At 55.0% G+C, this 18,849-nt stretch overlaps 9 protein-coding genes and 1 non-coding gene across 10 annotated transcripts; 8 read left to right on the forward strand and 2 right to left on the reverse strand.

Annotated features, from left to right (window-relative positions):
* Window positions 1-300: 300 nt before the first annotated feature.
* Window positions 301-1,683, forward strand: L226DRAFT_548723 (Aldo/keto reductase; the record flags this gene model as incomplete). Its single annotated transcript, XM_067682625.1, has 9 exons — window positions 301-414; window positions 471-556; window positions 609-694; window positions 735-789; window positions 854-910; window positions 974-1,197; window positions 1,259-1,260; window positions 1,317-1,460; window positions 1,519-1,683. The coding sequence occupies 9 exons, from the start codon at window positions 301-303 to the stop codon at window positions 1,681-1,683; spliced, it is 933 nt and encodes a 310-aa protein (XP_067528495.1).
* A 389-nt stretch (window positions 1,684-2,072) lies between these two features.
* L226DRAFT_576840 (uncharacterized protein) lies at window positions 2,073-5,122 on the forward strand (the record flags this gene model as incomplete). The annotated part of the gene is made up of 16 exons (XM_067685451.1): window positions 2,073-2,159; window positions 2,220-2,291; window positions 2,348-2,369; window positions 2,433-2,512; window positions 2,569-2,659; window positions 2,715-2,749; window positions 2,808-2,860; window positions 2,911-2,983; window positions 3,037-3,361; window positions 3,416-3,428; window positions 3,480-3,825; window positions 3,880-4,056; window positions 4,115-4,313; window positions 4,370-4,530; window positions 4,584-4,784; window positions 4,838-5,122. 16 exons carry the CDS (start codon window positions 2,073-2,075, stop codon window positions 5,120-5,122), a joined length of 2,220 nt encoding a protein of 739 aa, XP_067528496.1.
* A 660-nt stretch (window positions 5,123-5,782) lies between these two features.
* Window positions 5,783-6,752, forward strand: L226DRAFT_555686 (uncharacterized protein; the record flags this gene model as incomplete). Its single annotated transcript, XM_067683073.1, has 4 exons — window positions 5,783-5,821; window positions 5,890-6,018; window positions 6,083-6,583; window positions 6,647-6,752. The coding sequence occupies 4 exons, from the start codon at window positions 5,783-5,785 to the stop codon at window positions 6,695-6,697; spliced, it is 720 nt and encodes a 239-aa protein (XP_067528497.1). The 3' UTR covers window positions 6,698-6,752.
* Window positions 6,753-7,383: 631 nt separating this feature from the next.
* On the forward strand, window positions 7,384-8,184 carry L226DRAFT_541130 (uncharacterized protein). The gene is made up of 3 exons (XM_067682009.1): window positions 7,384-7,409; window positions 7,462-8,016; window positions 8,073-8,184. The coding sequence occupies exons 2-3, from the start codon at window positions 7,491-7,493 to the stop codon at window positions 8,096-8,098; spliced, it is 552 nt and encodes a 183-aa protein (XP_067528498.1). The 5' UTR covers window positions 7,384-7,409; window positions 7,462-7,490; the 3' UTR covers window positions 8,099-8,184.
* Window positions 8,185-8,298: 114 nt separating this feature from the next.
* On the forward strand, window positions 8,299-8,379 carry L226DRAFT_t292. The gene has a single exon. It is a non-coding gene; the product is annotated as a tRNA-Gln (tRNA).
* A 503-nt stretch (window positions 8,380-8,882) lies between these two features.
* Window positions 8,883-9,551, forward strand: L226DRAFT_496274 (uncharacterized protein). Its single transcript, XM_067677552.1, has 2 exons — window positions 8,883-9,421; window positions 9,475-9,551. The coding sequence occupies exons 1-2, from the start codon at window positions 8,908-8,910 to the stop codon at window positions 9,492-9,494; spliced, it is 534 nt and encodes a 177-aa protein (XP_067528499.1). The 5' UTR covers window positions 8,883-8,907; the 3' UTR covers window positions 9,495-9,551.
* Window positions 9,552-9,554: 3 nt separating this feature from the next.
* L226DRAFT_385908 (kinase-like protein) lies at window positions 9,555-10,882 on the reverse strand. Its single transcript, XM_067674427.1, has 4 exons — window positions 10,634-10,882; window positions 9,923-10,575; window positions 9,671-9,847; window positions 9,555-9,603 (listed from the first exon to the last, which is right to left on the reverse strand). The coding sequence occupies exons 1-3, from the start codon at window positions 10,660-10,662 to the stop codon at window positions 9,672-9,674; spliced, it is 858 nt and encodes a 285-aa protein (XP_067528500.1). The 5' UTR covers window positions 10,663-10,882; the 3' UTR covers window positions 9,555-9,603; window position 9,671.
* An 11-nt stretch (window positions 10,883-10,893) lies between these two features.
* On the forward strand, window positions 10,894-11,483 carry L226DRAFT_385944 (uncharacterized protein). Its single transcript, XM_067674428.1, has one exon. It carries the CDS (start codon window positions 10,974-10,976, stop codon window positions 11,280-11,282), a length of 309 nt encoding a protein of 102 aa, XP_067528501.1. The 5' UTR covers window positions 10,894-10,973; the 3' UTR covers window positions 11,283-11,483.
* A 259-nt stretch (window positions 11,484-11,742) lies between these two features.
* L226DRAFT_527567 (uncharacterized protein) lies at window positions 11,743-17,660 on the forward strand (the record flags this gene model as incomplete). Its single annotated transcript, XM_067679133.1, has 21 exons — window positions 11,743-12,066; window positions 12,123-12,404; window positions 12,450-12,484; window positions 12,746-12,785; window positions 12,944-13,036; window positions 13,103-13,385; window positions 13,447-13,616; window positions 13,677-13,787; window positions 13,850-14,208; window positions 14,276-14,517; window positions 14,548-14,940; window positions 14,969-15,096; window positions 15,233-15,321; window positions 15,396-15,423; window positions 15,487-15,753; window positions 15,819-15,956; window positions 16,027-16,116; window positions 16,172-16,382; window positions 16,452-16,645; window positions 16,698-16,775; window positions 16,812-17,660. The coding sequence occupies 21 exons, from the start codon at window positions 11,743-11,745 to the stop codon at window positions 17,658-17,660; spliced, it is 4,404 nt and encodes a 1,467-aa protein (XP_067528502.1).
* A 176-nt stretch (window positions 17,661-17,836) lies between these two features.
* L226DRAFT_474202 (uncharacterized protein) lies at window positions 17,837-18,815 on the reverse strand (the record flags this gene model as incomplete). Its single annotated transcript, XM_067676565.1, has 3 exons — window positions 17,837-18,378; window positions 18,433-18,532; window positions 18,585-18,815. The coding sequence occupies 3 exons, from the start codon at window positions 18,813-18,815 to the stop codon at window positions 17,837-17,839; spliced, it is 873 nt and encodes a 290-aa protein (XP_067528503.1).
* Between the last annotated feature and the right edge of the window lie 34 nt (window positions 18,816-18,849).

Raw genomic sequence — 18,849 nt, forward strand, 5'->3', positions numbered from 1 at the left:
CATACGACCCATTGATACACTGCGGTAGACCCACAACAACGCCGAGTGTGTCAATACACTGCCGCCAGCTCGGTCGGGCAGGCACTTCCCGAGACGAATTTACCGGACGCCCCCCGAAGCGCTAATGGGGACGAGGTTCTTCCAGCCCATGCAACACATCACTACGGGCTCGGAGGGCATGCGGGGCCAGCTAAGTAGGCACATGCATTTAAGGACCATGGACAACACTCCGTTGAGCATCTGACGCATACAGCACTCGCCCTGACTCGTGCACGCCCCTAGGCTCTTAATCATATCACAATGAGCACTCCGACTCGCAAGATCGGTGATTATGTCGTCTATCCCATCGGCTACGGCGCTATGGGCATCGCTGGAGTCTACACCTCCAAGTTTTCCGATGACGAGCGACTCAAGGTGCCGCTCTATACCGCGGACCGATTTGATTCCAAGACAACGGCGTGTACCGACAGGTCCTCGACGCCGTCTACGACAACGGATGTACGCATTGGGACACCGCCGACGTCTACGGCGATAGCGAGTATATCATTGGCAAGTGGTCAGTGCTACTTACCCCTTTTGCTCGGCCGAAGCTGACTGGCACACTCCAGGCTCAAGAAGACCGGAAAACGGAACGAGATCTTCCTCGCGACCAAGTTCGGTATGATCAGGGGACAACCCCTTCCAGATGGTCGCCGTATATGCGGAGATCCCGACTACGCCGTGAAAAAAGTTAGATGAGTCTCTGGCTAAGCTTGGGGTCGACTACGTCGACCTCTGGTACTATCATCGGTGAGCAAAGCCTGTCAGCATGCAGGGATGGCTATTAGGTATGCTGACGACGATTACGACATAGCACGGACCGTACTGTCCCAATCGATCTCACCGTAGCTGCCATGGCAGAACAAGTCAAGTAGGTCTCCAAAGTTCCATAGTATCTCAAGTACCTCGTTCTGACGTGCTGTGACCACCCCAGACTCGGGAAGGTGAAGTTCCTCGGCCTATCAGAGGTCTCAGCCGACACCCTTCGACGTGCGCACGCTGTCCACCCTATTACGGCTCTTCAAGTCGAGTATTCGTCGTTCACGCTTGACATTGAGGACCCGAAGACCGCTCTCCTCCAGACTGCCCGCGAGCTCGGAGTCAAGATCGTGTGTTACTCGCCCGTCGGGCGTGGGCTTCTCACGGGAAAGATATGTAGTGAGTTCTTTTAAGTCGGTATCGTAAGTCGTACTGCAACTGACGACTCGTGCAACGGAAGACGTCGCCAGATGACCTGGAGCGAACGGACGCGCGCCGCCACCTACCGCGCCGCGGAGAACTTCCCAAACATCATAAATGTGGTCAATAGCATCAAAACTATTGCGGACAAGCACGGCGCCACCCCGAGGCAAGTCACGCTCGCGTGGATCCTTGCGCAAGGAGACGACTTCTTCCCCATTCCCGGCTCGACTAAGGTCGCTGTACGTAGCACCTATATGATGAGAGTCCTCGCCCCTTCACAAACTCACTATAGTGTAGAACATCAAGGAGAACATGGACGCACAGAATGTCAAGCTCACGCCCGAGGAAGTGACCGAGATTCGCGAGATTGCGGTTGCGGCGGATGCTACCACTGGCATTGGCCCTCGCTACCCTCCGGCTTTCGCTGCGCTCGTTATGGCCGACACGCCACCACTCAAGTAATCCGTTGCTAAAGTGTACTTGTAATTTATATTTGTAGTACCTGAGACCTTGCAGTGATCAGATCGACGAATTATGAAGAACGCGAAATAAAACTGTCGGTTGATCCTCAAGAGGCTGAAGCGTCGCCGGCTCGGCTGATAAGTATTAGGTTAGGGTTACCCGTCACCTACGTCATCGTCGCAACAATGGCTACGCTTAACCCCAGCTTTACCCCCACGCGTACCTTCCTGCTCATGTCTCTCTTATACCGCCACATTCCAATCTCAAGGACACTTCGATCCGCCACATTATTGAAACATCTGCCACATCGCTGTCTCCTACCCATTGCGTCAACTAGGCTTCTGCCAGCAGTGCTGCGTCGGCAAGAATCGTCGATACAGCACATAAACATGAGCAGCTCACAGGACTCGAGCAAACATTCGAACCGCCTGGTAAACGCCAAGAGTCCCTACCTTTTGCAACATGCCAACAATCCGGTGATTACTCAACAATACCTCGACGTTGTACCTTCCTCGTTCTCACTGTCCATCTCATAGGTAGACTGGTATGAGTGGAGTCAGGAAGCCTTTGACAAGGCGAAGCACGAGAATAAACCTATCTTCCTCTCGGTATGTCCTCGCATTTCATCATCTTATGGCATTCACTCACGAACCGTGGGTTCTAGGTTGGGTATTCTGCGTGTCATTGTACGCGTTCATGTTCTGTACGAGGCATGGTGAGGCTGGTCCTGGCTCACACTTGAAATGCAGGGTGCCATGTTCTAGCCCATGAGAGCTTCGAAGACGAACTAACAGCCAAGATCATGAATGAGCACTACGTGAACATCAAGGTCAGAAGCGTTGTTTAGCCAAGTGTAGAGACACCATCTGAGCATGCTTCTTACAGGTTGACCGGGAGGAAAGGCCTGACGTAGACCGACTCTACATGACCTTCCTCCAAGCCACCAACGGCGGCGGCGGGTGGCCCATGTCAGTCTGTGAGTGCGTTTCGTCTCGCTCACCGCTCACCCACTGACATGCACATACCTGTAGGGTTGACTCCGGATCTCCACCCTTTCTTTGCTGGGGTACGAACTTCTTATCGCTATCTCTGACCAGGGACACGACATACTCACGTCAATACAGACGTATTTTCCAAAGGGAACATTCAGACAAGTTCTGATGAAGCTCGCCGAAGTGTACGATCCGCCATTTGCTCTCTCCGCAAGCCATTCTGACTATGCCATAGGTGGGAGCGAGATCCGAACCGCTGCGTTGAATCGGGAAAACAAGTAATCGAAGTGCTTCGAGAGGCTTCAAATGTACGTAGAATGCCTGTCTGTTTCAGATACATCCTGACCGCTCACATTTACAGACTGCTTCGGACAGCGACATCATGGTCCAACCCCTCGCAGCCGATGTCTTCAAGCGATTGCACGGACGATTCGACCCCGTTCACGGTGGCTTTGGGGGCGCGCCGAAGTTCCCGTCCCCAGCGCAGACCTTGCATTTCCTTGCGCGCTATGCTGCGTATCACCTCGGCGCCCCGAATGCATCTGCACACGACAAGAAGGATGCAGAGAGTGCCAGAGACATCGCCGTCTTCACATTGACGAAGATCTACAACGGAGGCATCCGAGACGTCGTGGGGGGCGGCTTCTCGCGTTACTCCGTCGACGAGCATTGGCACGTGCCCCACTGTAAGTTCCCCTTTCTCTGTTAACAGTGCGAGGCATGCTGACCTTCATCTAAAGTTGAGAAGATGCTGTGAGCGTCGTTGTCCACCCCTTGTGTGCTGCACTTACGAACCTCCCGCAGCTACGACCAAGCCCAGCTCCTCTCCTCCGCTCTTGATCTCTACCAGCTCCTCCCAGTATCGTCGCGCGACAAGAAGACACTCGAGCTGATGGCGAAGGACATCATCTCCTACGTCTTCAAGGACCTCACGAGTCCTGAGGGCGGGTTCTACAGTGCTGAAGACGCGGACTCGCTCCCCTCTATCGACAGCACGGTCAAGAAGGAGGGTGCGTTCTATGTCTGGACGGCGAAACAGCTGGACGAGCTACTTGGGATCGACGCGGAGCTATTCAAGTATCACTTTGGGGTGGAGGAGCAGGGGAACTGCGACCCGAGACATGACATTCAGGGCGAGCTGAAAGGAAAGGTGAGTTGTCGTTCGCGGATGTCTCCATCAGCTCTCTGACTCATGTTCGTGTAGAACGTCCTCTTCACGGCGCATACACCCCAAGAGACGGCTGAGAAGTTTGGGAAGCCAGTCGATGAGGTGCAGAAGACTTTGGAGGCGAACTTGGCCACCCTGCGCGCGTACCGTGACAAGCATCGTCCGCGGCCGCACCTCGACGACAAGATCCTGACGTGCTGGAACGGGCTCATGGTACGCGCCGTCTATCGCGTCACACTGTGCTGTTCAACTCAGGCTTCCCTTCGCGTAGATCTCTGGGCTCTCGCGCGCATACGAAGTCCTCGCCGCCGATAGCGAGGTCGCCTCGAAGGCGCTCAAATTGGCCGAAGGTTCTGCTGCGTTTGTCCGCTCGCATCTCTTCGACGAGAAGACCGGCGAGCTGAGGCGGAGTTACCGCGAGGGGCAAGGTCCGACCGGACAAGCGGACGACTACGCGTTCTTCACCCAAGGTGAGACTTTAGCTTCTCGTCGTAGCACATAAGAATCTAGCTTATATCACGCGCAGGCCTGCTGGACCTGTATGAGGCAAGCGCGAAGGAGGAGTACCTCGCGTGGGCAATCGACCTGCAGAAGAAACAAGACAAGCTGTTCTACGACTCCGAGGGAGGCGGATACTTCGCGTCCGCTCCCGATCCGCACATCCTCATTCGCATGAAGGATGCCCAGGTACGCAGCTCCTTCAGCCTGAGTGGTCTCAACCGCTGACCATGGTTCTCAAGGATGGCGCCGAGCCAAGCGCTGTCTCGATCACACTCTCGAACTTGCAGCGGCTCGCGCACTTCGCGGAGGACAAACATGCGGAATACAACGAGAAGGCGGAGAGCATAATTGCGTCGAACGGCCAGTTGCTGAAGCAGGCGCCGTATGCGCTCGCGTCGATGGTCAGTGCTGCGCTCATGGCGGACAGGGGGTACATGCAGGTGCGTCGGAGTATTCAATCTCTACTTGTTGTTTGGTTGAAGTGCCATTGTAGTTCATATACACGGCGAGCGACGCCTCCGAGGGCGCGCTGCTCAAGCTCATCCGCTCGACCTTCATCCCGAACCGCGTGCTCATCCACCTCGACCCGACTTGTCCGCCGCGGAAGCTGGCCGAGTTGAACTCGAGCGTGCGCAGCTTGGTCGACGAGCTGGAAAAGAAGGGTCCTGCGGCGGAGGCGAAGGAGAACGTCCGGATCTGCGAGAACTTCACGTGCGGGCTGCCCATTGAGGACCCTGAGGAGCTAAAGAAGAAGTTGCCGCTCGTCTCGAGCGCGTGAGGAGTTAGCCTGGATGGATATGACGCAGTGATATGGTAATGTACGATATGGACTGGCAGAGAATCGAACAAAGTGTCCTTCGGCCTCCGCGGAGCTGGTGGATGTCCTCAAAGTGGCATGAGGTTACGAGCTCCAAAGGTAAGACCTCGAACCCAGTAGAGTACTCACGTTACGTTCCAGAAACATTGTACGATGAAATTCTCCTTATCTTCCGATGGATATATGGGTATGTTGTCTGTATCGCTCTTCCTGAATTATCTGCTGACAAGTCATATGTCAGGCTGACCGTCCCAATACCAGCACATGTCCGGACGCCCTATACAGTGTCTACGTCGCGGCCCGGGTATTTCAACTGTCAGGTAAGCAGTTATCTGTTCTTGACATCGTCTACCCTGCCAGATAACTTCGCTATAGAGATGCTGAGTGCTTGCATTCGCTGACAAGTCCAGATTCCCTCCAGATTCCCCGATATCTGTCGGAAACCCGACATGCTCGGTATCGCCCGCTGTAGCTGCCTGCAGGCCGTGCTGAGTAATGCCCGGGGGCTCTAACTTCGGCAACATGCGATGGAGTGGTTATAACCCCTCCCATAGGTTCAAGACATGGCCAGCTCACGACCGACGGATCGCATTCGAGTTCTACTGCGAAGCCTTCACAGGTATGCCTCAGGACAAGCAGATTACCGTATACGTTCATCCTGTACGTTACTATTCTCCCCGTCTCCGCGCCAGCTACTGACTAGAAGAAACCTTTCTTGTGTTCAACAGATTCCGGCCCCCTCGCACCGTGTTCTCATCGCACTGGCGGACGCGAAGGCGGAGTACATACTCTACAACCTGGACATCTGGCGTGAGCGCCCCGACTGGTTCAGCAGCAAGGTCAATCCGCTCGGCAAGGTACCCCTTCGTGTTGAAGCTCCGTAGGCTCCATACCCCGTCTAACCAGTCCGCTACTCCACAGATCCCCGCTATCACCTACGGGGGACCCAAGGTCGCGCCAGACAATCCGTCCCCGGAGTCCGCGAAGCTCTCCGAGTCGCTCGCCATCATCGAGTTCATCGCGGACATCTTCCCCGAGTCCGGCCTGCTCCCCGCAGACCCCGTCGTCCGCGCCCGTGCGCGCATGATCAACAACTACTTCGACACCCGGTTCTTCCCCGCATTCTGGGACTTCTTCATCGAGGCCCGGGCGAAGCCTGCTGACATCCTGGGCGTCTTGGAGACCGTACAGGGCCTTTTGCCCGAGACCGGCTTCGCGGTGGGCGCGTGGTCTATTGCGGACGTCGCCATAGCGCCGTTTTTGGTACGGGTGGTGATGCTGCTGGAGAACGGCCTGGGGAAGCAGCAGGAGGAGGAGGGGAAGGAGGTTTTGCGTGCCCTTCGCGAGCCTCGCTTTGCCCGGGTCATGAAGTACATTCGGGACGCGAAGGAGTGGCCGAGCTTCAAGGTGACGTTTAACGAGGTTCGTCTTTTCTTGTGTTGTGTTAGTCTACTTGGGAGCTGATGATGTATAATATTCGGGCAGGCCGATATAGTCGCTCAGACCAAGGCCTTCCTACTTCAGCGAGACAACTGACGCGTGAGAGAAGCGGTCGTGAACCTTGATTAGTATTGGAAGCTTTGGATACAGGCATGTGCTCACGAACGTATAGAACATGTGGAGAAGTTGGATATGGTATATTCCACCCGCATATGCGATGTTGCTCGAATGCGCAAGATCGGCGCACGACAGGAAGGGCAATTACCAAGTTAGCAGCAAGACTCTGCTGCACTCAATAGTCGGAGAAGAGACTCGCCAGCTAAGGCGGAGATATTGCATTCTTCGCTCAAGGTCGGGCTGTCGCGACTTTCTGTTCGATCGTCCGGCCAACTGACAATATTGCTAGGTCTTCAGATCAATTCCCTATCCTCGTCCTACATAGCTTCATGCAGAGAAGCAGTACCATCCTCCTGAGTTCAGTCAACGTTTGTTGGGAGCTGGCAGAGCTTGCTCCGCTTTTCCGTATGACGATCGAGAAGCCCGACAAGAGAAAACAGAATAATGCAGGTGTTTCAGGTCTCGGCTACCGCCCCTCCAGTAGGTTTCTCTCCGTCGTAGGGTAATGTGCGACAGTCATGACAGCAGAGGGACCTGAGCGTGCGAACTGTGGCGGCGCTCGCGGAGTTCTCCTCGAGGTCATAGGCGAGAGGAGGTATATAAGCATGGAGAGGCGCGCAAAGTCGTTTCAGCTCTGCTCCTCCTCCTCCATCCTTTTCCGCCTCGTCCCCTCTCTTTCCTCTCACTAGAGGTACGTTCGCAAGCCTGGATACATTGCGAAGGTTGTTGATGGCCTTGTCTAGCATCCGAAAACGAAGCAATGAATCAGGTAATGCCCGAGCAGGGAAGACTGGGACTGATCGGTACCCACCAACAGCCCCTCGACAACCTTCGTGCACTCGCGCCCGACAGCAACTCGAAGACACACGTGTACCTTCTCGTATATGCTGACGACGACGACTCGCGATACTGGCACTGGAGCATCGGCTGGCAAGTCGGCGGCGGGCGCGGACAGCCGAAGGCCTGGCGGCACATTCACATCCAAGTCCACCGCGTCCCGGTGGTTGCGGGCCCAGGGCTGCCCCCAATGGAAGAAAAACGGTACGTGTATTGGGGCGGGTTGACCAAGGCTGAGGGTGCGTTGACTACCAGTGCACGCAAGATATCTCTGGGGAAGATGACGCTTGCCATGCGGGTGAGGATCGAAGAGCTCGCGATGACTGTGCCGGTCATGCGCATGGGTGTCGGAGCGCATTGGAACTGCCAGGACTGGGTGAGGGAGCTTGCGGCGAAGATGGTTGTGGAGAGACTCATAGATCGGCGGACTTTGGAGGATGCCATGGTTGATGCGTGCAGACGTGAGTCACTGTTCACGATTCTGAGATTTGTTGAAGCTCAGGAAGATCCCGGGTAGCTCTAGGCGGCGGAAGGCGTTGGTGACAAAGTGTCCAAAGCGAGAGAATGGCTTATGGATGAGAAGAATTCCGGAAGATCGTAAACTCTAAGGTGTACCAATAGAATGTCGCATATGCATGTCGTTCATGATCCTGGTTGTAGAGTACGTCGCGATCGCGAGAGCTGTGTAACCACACGTGCCAATTGGACAAAACTCCATATTGCCTCAAACATAAAACGTTATTGGCGCTATAGTGTAGTGGTTATCACTTGGGATTCTGATGTCGCATGTTCCCAAAACCCAGGTTCGAGCCCTGGTAGCGCCTCAACGTAATCTTTTTCATTTCACTGGTTTCAGTTCATGTCGCCATTTTCCACCGTGCTACAAGAGCTTCGACAATACGTGTCGTCTTTCGGTGAGTACATGATATTAGTAGGATATGCAGAGGAGCATCACAGATGGGACTGATCGGATACTGTACGGTACCGTCGTCAGTATCGTAATGCAGATATCACGATGCTGATGACCCAGGCCCTGGCAAGATGATTCACGCCTCCTCTCGGTCACGGGTACGAGGACAAAGCTGGCAAGGACAATGGGCCAAACACAGCCGCATATGGCGGACAATGATATATCGGAAACGTCGGAAGCCCCATCATGGAGAGCCGAACCTGAATAGACGGTGGTTGGGACGTCTAGTACTTAAACTCTCTTCTGTACCTGCTCTAATCACAGCTCTTCCTCACTGCCACCCTCAGGACTTACCCCCAGCACGTTGAGCCCTCACACTTGTCCCTAAACCGCGCAACCTGACGTCTAGTCCGCTAGTAGCCACCCGGAACCACCACGAGTCATGGCACCCATCGAGTATTTGCCTGAGCAAGGACGCAAAGGTATTCGTATTCTTCCACCCGGTAGCAACGACCACCTTGCTCCAGACACCGACGTATACAGGAAGATTGTGATCCTGGTCTATCCCCCTCTGGCCCTGCGTCCTGGAGTAACCCCGACCGCTCGGGATCTCCATTGGAGTCTTTCTTGGCGAGTCAAGGATGGGTGGAGACATATCCACATCAACGCCGAGAACACCAGCTACGATCCTCAGCTCCCACGGCGCTACGTATACTGGGGTCCTATCACCAAGAGCTCCGGATACGCTACCAGCGGGGCGAAGGAGGTCCCACTCGGGTATATGAGCCTCGCGATGAGGCGCAGGATTGAGCAACTCGCGTGGAGTGTCCAGGTCGCCAGGCCGAACGGACAGTGGAACTGTCAGAACTGGATCGTAGACCTTCTCTGCAAGATGCATCAAGACGGGATCATTACCCAGAGCAAGTGGAGCCAGGTTGTCGCCGAGGCTCCTCACGGTACGTGCAACCACTCAACCTCGCGCGACGCCAAAACTCACACTAAGTTGCAGTATGGGATGGCCGTTTGTGACGTGGATTGACTGTGAACTGTATCTGCATAGCGTGTATATTACAATGACCCAATGATTGTTTGATACGCACGAGTAGTAGTGCTCTCAACCACCGAACAATAGTACGCTCTGGACAATTAGACAAATGAGTATATTGATTGATGAGAATTGTGCTTGCATGACAAATCGGCCTCACCTCAATAGAAGTCATGTAGTGTCAGACAAGTATGAACATAGCGATACGTCTCGGAAACGGGAGGCATCTCTCCAAACACACTCCGGATGGCTTGGGAAATTACCCGGCCCATCACCTCGTTGCCTATCCCCATGTATTCCCAAAATTCCGGGTACCATCCGAACGTCTCCCAGTCGACTATAGCAACGATGCGACCGTCCTTGATGAGAAGGTTCCGTGGCGCGAGATCGCCATGTGTGAGGGCAGGCTTACCGTCTTCATTCTCCGCCCTAGCCTTCTCCTGATCCAGGAGGTCGTAAGTCGCCTGTTCTTGCGTCAGCAGCCGCAACCGGTCAAGGAAGTAGGCATGGAATTCGTCAACGGAAGTGAAAGGTGTCGTGGGGAAAGCACCGTAGAAGTACGAAGTTCGGTATGGACCGTCTGGCCACGATCCGAATTGCGGCTTGTTCTGCGGGAAGCGGCGTCCCAGGTCTCGTAACTCCGCGATGAATCCCTTGAGTTGCTGCATGATGGAGAGCACCTGAGCCTCCGTGACCAGCGGGCGACTGGGGTTGTACGATCCAGTTTCGTCGTGATCAACGGCCTCACGGAGAGCAACGCCGCCGACGAGCTCCATGACAATGCAGGTGGCGCCGTCGTGCTGGAATACCATATAGACTTCGGGTACGGGGATGGTTGTGTTTTGTCGGACGAATACCATAGCTTTTGCCTCGTTGACAGAGACATTGACACCTGTCTTGACGATGCGTCCGTCACCCAGGTCGTAGAACAGGTTGTTGGCGAAAACGGAGTGGCCGAGAATCCTAAGCTCTCGTTCGTCTACGAGTAACGGCAAGATCCTCGCTATGGCATCTTGCGGGGGGTCGAAGATAGGATCGTGGCTCGGAGTCTCATTCTGAGACCTACTACAAGGAAATTGTCAGAGGGCCACCTGAGCGAATTGAAATGCAATAACGTACGTACAGCCCTTGCCCCTCCAAGCTCAAGACCATTGGTCCTCCGTAATACTCCGCTCGGACTCCAGCCTTTCGCGGATAGCAAATCGTACGTCAATTAAGTCGATTGATGCGACTGAATGTTCAAGGAGGGTGGACGACCTCGAAGTAGTAGAGCTTAGAGAATAGACAAAGGATTCAATTGGGAGGGTAGGTTCACAACGAGAGATGACAATGACCTTCGCGGCGAGGTACAGCCTCAGGGATGATGGCAAGTGGCACGCACGGCCTGATTGTGTGAGCTATGGTGCACCTTCCGGCGGAATCCGCCGGAATCCGGCGGAAGCAGGCGTCAATCACGAGTAACAATGTTTGTTATATCGTTCTTATCCCTGATAACAATCTCCAGCGCTCACTGCCTTTGCCTCTGCACACTCGTCCCTCTGCAGCCGTGCAAGGTGCACTTCAGCGATTCCTTTGCTCGGTTAAGTGCTTCATTCACAGACTGTATCATGGTCACCGCACTGACGATGACCAGGGACTTCCCTCATGTCATGCCTGGACCGCTTCGGTCGGCCGATGAACCGCTTCAGCCATCCAACTTCATGGCCCGTTGCCGTCCCTCAAACCATTTCACGGTAATATCCGATCGCTTAACCCCTCCTACCCTTCACTGAACTGCTTCCGCTCACAACACCCATCCGTTTAAACGCTTCAGGCGTGTTGCTAACACGATTTTGTTACCGTATTCACGCCCTCCCAGATGTTATAGATTAAGTGCTTAAGTGCTGAAGTCCTTCGTGCAAAGGCATAACCACTTAATGTCATCGCTGAACACATTAAGTTCTTGCATTAAATTTATAGTTTTAGCTCTGAGAAGTGCCGTGCTCGACCATACGCCCGCCTATAACGTCCAGTCATATAGCCTAAGCAGTGGAACTCCCAGTCACCGCCATCTGGTCATAGTTAAGCTGAGGCCATCTCCTGAATCATTCACCTATCTGTACTCCGTTATTCTTGCTGAACCTCACCAGTAATCCGCCGATCTAACATCTTTATCTCTCACGCTCATCTTCATCCCATCCTCTCTCTGCCATTCTGCCTCCCCGCCCACTGCTATCTCTCCAACAACTACAGATGGCCGCACAACCTTCCGACGCTGAGCCTAGCCAACTGAACGAAGTCACCAACGAGCTCCCATCGCCGCTGACTGCTGAGCAGCGAAGAGAGCTCGGTTTCGATCCCGCCCCACTTCTGACAACCTGGGGCGGAGCCGACTGGGGTGCCCCCACTGGCGGTGGATGGGGAGACGAAGAACCTGCGCCCGCCGTGCCTCCAAGCGGTGCTATTAGCCTCGTTCGAAGGGCTCATGCCGCAGGCAATCGCATTCAAGATGTGGCGATCCGTCTTGCCGGGGCGGATGTTGCCCTCATCGACTACCAATTCCACGCAGAGATCATGGTAAGTGTGCTTCCTCCTTTTTCCAAAACATCTGCCTCATGCCAAAGTTCGCACAGATCCCTTTCCCTGGCTCTGTCCACGAGGCGTCCACATGGCCAGGCATGCCCGGCCTCCATGTTTCAACACATACCCTCTCCGACGCAGCTGTGGAACATCTCCGTGCCCTGCAGCAGATCTTCGCTTGGTTTTCGCATCCTCATTCACTCGAGCAAGCTCACGATCTGCAATTGCTGTGGTCTACGCTGCTTGATCGTGTGCTTGCCGAGACTGCGCCGGTCACATTCGACCCGGTACACGCTCTGCAACGCTTTCTTGAGCACGCACATGCCATTCTCCCGGTGCGTTCACTGCTATCTCATTCCATCATATTCCATCATGTTTAGAAAAACTCGTACAGGCGGATGTGTGGCGCATCCAGGTCAATGCGCCTGGACTGATCTACCCGTACTAGCAGTATCGCGTGTATTCAAACTGATGTACTTCAAGCAATAGTAGATATATGACGCCCTCCGTATCTATCTCCCGGTGCAGGGCACAGCCCGACCAAGCAATGCGGCAGATATCACCCTAATATAAGTACGACACTACTGACCATGTTCTACTGATCGCATTAGGCTAGAACGATCACGCTCGGCCGGCTAAATAATTTCTCCTGTGGGGACCTCACATAATCCTCAAGGACGCTCGGAGCGCGAGGGCTCGAATCCGGTGTCATAGAGGTATGCTACGCTCCCTCATGTCTTCCCGCACGCATCCCTTCTAACTCTGAGCATACCCTTACCGTTCTGTTCCCTGGTCTCCGCTGGAGGCGGCTCACCGCAACCGTCACATGTCATCTCACGACTCGTCCGTTCCTGACCCGGTTGGTCATCTCCAGCGTTGCACGAAATGCGACACGGGCGTGATCACCGTCCCTCGGCTCTGCGAGGGCTCCAACAATGAGGAACATAGAGGCTGGTGGATGGAATCGGTATGTAGCATGGAATTATCTGCACCGTAGTGTTTACTTTCTAACGCACCTGCCTCCACCATCCAGTGCTCCAACTTCATCGGTCCGGTCATCACCCAATGCAACCACTTCAAGTGGCGGCCTGACATCCCGAAGGGCCCACTCCCAAAGACACCCAAGGGTTCTGTCCCCTGCCCTGGTGTTCTATGCCGCGCCCTCTCGAAACCGCTTGGCATCAACCGCACATGCTACTATGGTCTCTGCCAAAACTGCTGCATCCATGCCCACCTCACCACTCCATCCCTTCGTTCATGCAGGGTTTCAACCCATCGTCCTACCCCTGCTGACCAGGCTCGGTTGGCATCTACTGGTAAGCACTCCGTCCGTTGTGCTTCGTCCTTTACTCTTCGCGTTAAGATCCATCATGACAGCCACGCCTCCCGTTGGCCCGAGCATCCAACCTCCGAACATCGCTCATTCAATCCCGCACCCTTCAACGCATAGTTCTGCGCCGGTCTCTGCCCCAACCGTCACTGCACCCGCTGCTACTTCTGGATCCCATCGCGCTGCTCTCTCCGCTACTTCTCCTGCGGCATCTGCTGTGCGTCGTCTTCTTCCAACCGATTCCCATGCCATCCCTATATCACCTTGCTATCAACAGACCCTTCGACTCCTCGAAGAACAGCAGCTGCAGCGTGTCGCTGATAGTGCAATACAGCAATCCGATGCTGCCGATGCTGACAAGACCATCTTCGTCCACTGGTGGCCGGAGGTATTTATGTCTTGTTGCTTTTGCCGCATACCCACCCACTCACAATCTTCTCGCATCAACAGAACGATCAGCCAAGCAAGCTCTATGAAATAGTAGCCCCTTACTATCCTAAGTGGCACCCTAAGGACTCTTCGGTGCTTGTCAAGCTCTACCACATAGACACAGAGATGTTCGAATGGTGGGATGGCACACGGTGGACCTGGATCACCTCATCTCCGACGACTGCCCGTCGTGACATTGGCTTCTCCAGGAAGACCGGTCATCCGCATGCAACAGAGCTGCATTACCGCACCCTCGGCGTCGTGAAGGCCGAAGGCATGCCCAATCGCGCGGTGCGACGACGTGAGGACTCTCCACCCGAGCTGCATGCCTCTCCCCAAGGGAGCCCCACCAAGCGTCTTCGTTCTATCACGCCGTCTCAGTGCGTTCTTGCGACCGGTGCATCACGCAGCATTCTCACCTTATTTTCTCAACCTCTTTTCCAGCAGATGCGGCTCGGGCCGTTCTACACCCGTCCTTCCCTCACGCCCGATGACACCCTCTGACGATCTAGGGGCTATCTCTGATGGCGGCAGCGAGTATGACTTCCCCCCTTCTTCTGATGGTGGAAGCTCTCGCTACCCATCTCGAGGAGCTAGCGTTGCTCCGGATACCCCAGCCGAGAGCCGTGCGTTCTGGCTCTCCCCGACAAAGGAGTACGCGTACGCACCCAGCACGCCGTCTAGTCGACGTGTGTCGCCCTCAACCCATAGTTTACCAGGGTCCTCTCAGGCGGTCTCGCAGTTGCTTACGCAGCTCGACGCAATCTTGCCTAGCTTGCCCAGTGCTCTCGTGCTTGACGATAGCACTGAGCTTGATCCGACCGCACCGCGCGGCAGCTCCCGCAGTGGGTGGCCACTCAGATACGTTTGCGACATGGCCATCGGCTTTCATGCCGTCCGGCGCCGCATCAATTCCGGGATGCCTCGCGCTGTTGCGTTCGAGGAAGTCTTCAATTGCAAGTACAACTCGTCAACTTGGAGCGACAACTCCCGGGCGTTTGAGGCTGCATCTGCAGTCGATGGCGAGATAGACCGATGGACTTCGCATGGCCGCCAGTTAGGTGGAGAATGGTCGAAGTTTATGGCCCGTTGGCGGCCAGCTCGCAAGAGCCGTACGTAGTCCCTCACACGTGGTTTCAGCATATTACCATGTCTGGTTCTGGCTTGACGTTCTGATGTCGGCTATGTTCTTGCGAATATCCAATTGCTCAGAAGACATTTCTCCGGGTGCACCCACATTGCGAGACAATCTCATCAGCGTCGGATCGGTAACCGAGATGCTATCATGGGCCCTGTAGATCCCATTGGGCTCTAGGCACTCGGGAATTGCTTGCCGAGCTTCTATATCGTTGAACCCCTTCCGTCATTGTCGTTTTCCGCCTAAGCTCTAACTTCCTCACATAGATTCCGTCCTCCCATCGCCCATTCTCCGTCCAGCACTCAATGTCGTCGTCTTCGCGTCCAAAACGTATGGCTCTCAAGCAGCTTGACATGTAAGCACTTCGTAGACGTCTCTTCATGTGGTTAAGCTGACCGGTGTACCCCACACCTTCGCGTGACCCGACAGTGAGCACCTGGCTTTGCAGGAACTTACAGTGAGTCATAATTCATGTTACGGAAATCTCGCTGAGCTTATGTGCTCACCTTTCCACTCCAAGGCCATCCTGCGCGCCTGGGCTGCTGGCAATGACAAGAAAGCGAAGGCTGTGAACTTGATCAAGGACATTCATCGTGCTCGATCAGCTATAATACGGGAGGCGGTCACAGTCGGGTGGAAGCTTGTCGAGGACTTCCTGAACGCTCATGAGATCCCATCGAAGGCACCTCCCAAGGGCTCGAAGCGTAACTGGGCGACCGATGTCTACATCGCTCAGCTGGTGAGGCATGGTCGTATGCCGCTGCCTGGCATTGCGGCCCCTGCCAGTGTATGTCATCTGCGCTCACCCTTTGACCCATGTCTCCGCATTCGAACTGATAACTACTCCTTCAGAATCCTCGTTGCTTGGAGATGGTCGCCTGGAGGCCGTACATCGGAGAGGCTGTGGATATGAGTGCGCACACTCAACTACAGGCAGGGATCAATTTCCGGCCGAGCAGTGATCACCCCATTGAGCATGATGACCGTCTGGTACGTTCGTGCGTTTGAGTCATGTAGACTAATTATCTCATCTGCGATTATCCAACCTCGAACGTACTAGTATGCGGCGCGTTCACATCCCGCCAAGGAACGGCAAGTCCCGCCTGAAGAGCCGGTTTCTCAAACCCAGCGTGAGCGAATTGATGCTATGGTACGTTTTGCTGTTTCGTCTGCTTTCTTGGAGCTCATGTTATGTACAACTGCAGGCCGCTCACGGGATTCCCACCACACGGTCGGGCCATGTTGCGGCCGTTGGTTATGACCGCCGCCACTGCACGCCCAATCAACCATCGGGGCAGCCCATTCTGAGCATTCTCTCCCTCATGCCGCTCTCGTATCACCTTAACACTGGTATGGTCACTGCACCTGTGGAAGAGGTGGTCAACGCTCTCATCGACAATGCTCTCGGTCTTGATCGTACGCACCCTGTCATGTTCCCGCCGTCTCCAATCATTGTCAGGCTAACTGTTTCGCTCTATATTCAAGGCAATATATATATCAGCATTCCCGAGCGAGTCGGCGGCGAGGAGTTTCTGACCCGGGTCGCCATCATAGATGAACAACGGAACCGGCGCATCCTCGCCTCTGGAAGACCCATGCTGCTGGTTCCATTCAACGACCTTGACAAGCCTGCGGAGTATCAGGCCGTGCTATTTCAATGGCGCTTTGTCATCGAATCGGTATGTCAATCTCCCAGACACAGCGATCCTGGCTTACTCAGTCCTTCCACAGGGTACCTCCGCAGGTCCTGCAGGGCTCAAGCATCCCCGTACTGATTCTGAGGACGAGGCTCGGCGCCGTGATTCATCGGTGCGTCCCCGGACGGCTGCATCACATTCTTCAGAGCGGTCAAACAGTGCAGACTCCCGTGAGGGACAGGACGGTGGCCCTCCCAAGGAGGCAGTGAAGTACACCCGCACCGAGGAAGAGCTTGCTGTACTTGACTGGCTACGCGATTCGTACGGCGACGATCCCGCAGTCGTTCAAATGCAGTCGCACAAAGCTACTGTTGGGCAACGCGTTCTCCGACTGCTCCGCTGGGCCAAAGCCTTGCAGAAGATGCGTACGCCGCCTCGCGCAGGTCCATCCGCACGCCCGGCCGGTCGTGGCCGCCTCATCACCCAGGATCTGGTGGGAAGATTTGTCAAGCGGACGGCGCAGTGGGTCCGTGATGCGCTGGTATGCAGAACTCTGGTAGAGGCGAATCGCCAGAATGATGCTGTTCGGAGGACGCTGCGAGCTTTGCACAAGAATCGAGACAAGCTGGGGATGAAGAAGCTTCGTGCGCACCTTGAAGACGCTCTCAAACGACAGGCTCCGGCGGTACATGAGGAGGCGGATGAGGAATTCGATATGGCGCTATCGGACGACGACGACGACACCGACGAGGACGATGACGACGAGGACGAGGACGACGATGCTAGAGAGCTGCTTGGCCTGCGCCGGTCTAAGACACGGCCTCAGCTTTCCAAGGGCAAGTCGAAGGCAAGAGTGGCAGATGATGCTGCTCGCGATCGTGTTCGAAGTTGGCCCCCTACTGACAATGAGGACGATGAAGCATCATCGCGGGGTAGCGCAGAGGCAGGCGAATATCATGGGGATGATCTAGATGCAGATGGCCAGACCGAGGATAGCGAAGATGAGTATGATGTGCATGGTGCAGAGGAGTGGGAGGGCTTTGAGGTCGAACATTAAGTTGGTGATGTCGATCTCCTTGTAGCATGTCAATGGAATACGATGAAGCATTCCATCATGACGTATGTGGGCATACTTACTGGAGTGCTTGAGGACTGCATTACCGTGGCGTAAGGCCTCGCAATGCACCACAAAAGATCGCTTTTCATGTCAGACTAGAGCGGTTACAGTGTGGACTACTCTAAGCCAACGAGGTCAGCACGCTGCGCAAATTCATTCAGCGTGCTGTAGAGTCCAACACCATGTACCCACCGATCCCAACCATCCATGTGCAACTTACCACCCTGCTCCTCAAAGCTTGCCAGTGTTTGAAAACCACAGGCCACCCATCGAAACAAGCCACCGGCGGTGTATTGCGTGAATGAGTGGCGTGTCTCATGCTCTCGAACAGGGACATTTGAATGGCGAAGGATCGCTGATGGTAGAAAGATGAGCGAGCCAGGAGGGAACTCGATGACGAGGTTCAGGTCCCAAATCACCAAGTGGCCGCCAATCTGTGGGTCAAAATCGCCCAGAGCAACCACCGCACACCAGCCAGGGGCGTAATTGAGGTGGTCGGTGTGCACGAACGTTGCCACCTGTGGTCCAATGTTGAAGGTACCGGCGGCGAAGACGGAGTTGGGGAAGAGCGGACGAAGCGACTGGTCTCTCTCGAGCAGAGACGTCATCACTTGCTCGTAGTGTCCGTAGAGCTTCGGAGCATAGAGAAGGAAGCACACTGCTGGATCGTTAGTGCGGTCGCCTAACCCCGGGCCCAGCTGAGAACACATACTGTCAACGAAACCAGCGATCCGACGCAGGGCCCAGTTCTCCCGAAGCTTGTTCATGACGCCCTGCTTGAATGCTGAGCCGTGCGCCATGTTCTGCGGGTGCTGCACAGTAGGGTGGGAAAGGATATGAATAAAAGAGATAGGGAGGACGTACTGTCTGACCCCCTCCCATTGAGTATCCTCCAGATGCAATTCCATGCGATCCTCGGCGGTGCGGCTCGGGATCTTTGCCAGCACAGGCGTATTGCCTTGCATCCTCATTGATAGCACGCGCAGCCTCCTTGGTCACCTCATCCCAACCAGAGTGACCTGGGCGGCCTGCGAGCATCATGAACACTCGCTCATGGCTGTCGGCGATAGCGATGGGGTCTCTGCACCGCTGCATGAGTGGGTGAATGCCATCTATTGACGGTACTTAC

This window comes from Lentinus tigrinus, assembly GCF_003813185.1.
Source record: "Lentinus tigrinus ALCF2SS1-7 unplaced genomic scaffold L226scaffold_83, whole genome shotgun sequence".
In the NCBI taxonomy this organism is placed as follows: domain Eukaryota; kingdom Fungi; phylum Basidiomycota; class Agaricomycetes; order Polyporales; family Polyporaceae; genus Lentinus; species Lentinus tigrinus.

Excerpts from the sequence above, each read along its gene's own strand:
- L226DRAFT_541130 (XM_067682009.1), top strand. The coding sequence starts at position 7,491 with ATGCCCGAGCAGGGAAGACTGGGACTGATCGGTACCCACCAACAGCCC. Across the intron at positions 8,017-8,072 it reads CATGGTTGATGCGTGCAGAC|CTCTAGGCGGCGGAAGGCGT; the intron begins GTGAGTCACTGT and ends GATCCCGGGTAG.
- L226DRAFT_496274 (XM_067677552.1), top strand. The coding sequence starts at position 8,908 with ATGGCACCCATCGAGTATTTGCCTGAGCAAGGACGCAAAGGTATTCGT. Across the intron at positions 9,422-9,474 it reads TGTCGCCGAGGCTCCTCACG|TATGGGATGGCCGTTTGTGA; the intron begins GTACGTGCAACC and ends ACTAAGTTGCAG.
- L226DRAFT_385908 (XM_067674427.1), bottom strand. The coding sequence starts at position 10,662 with ATGGTCTTGAGCTTGGAGGGGCAAGGGCT. Across the intron at positions 10,576-10,633 it reads AGCTTGGAGGGGCAAGGGCT|TAGGTCTCAGAATGAGACTC; the intron begins GTACGTACGTTA and ends ATTTCCTTGTAG. Across the intron at positions 9,848-9,922 it reads TAGGGCGGAGAATGAAGACG|TCGACTGGGAGACGTTCGGA; the intron begins GTAAGCCTGCCC and ends TCGTTGCTATAG.
- L226DRAFT_385944 (XM_067674428.1), top strand. The coding sequence starts at position 10,974 with ATGTTTGTTATATCGTTCTTATCCCTGATAACAATCTCCAGCGCTCAC.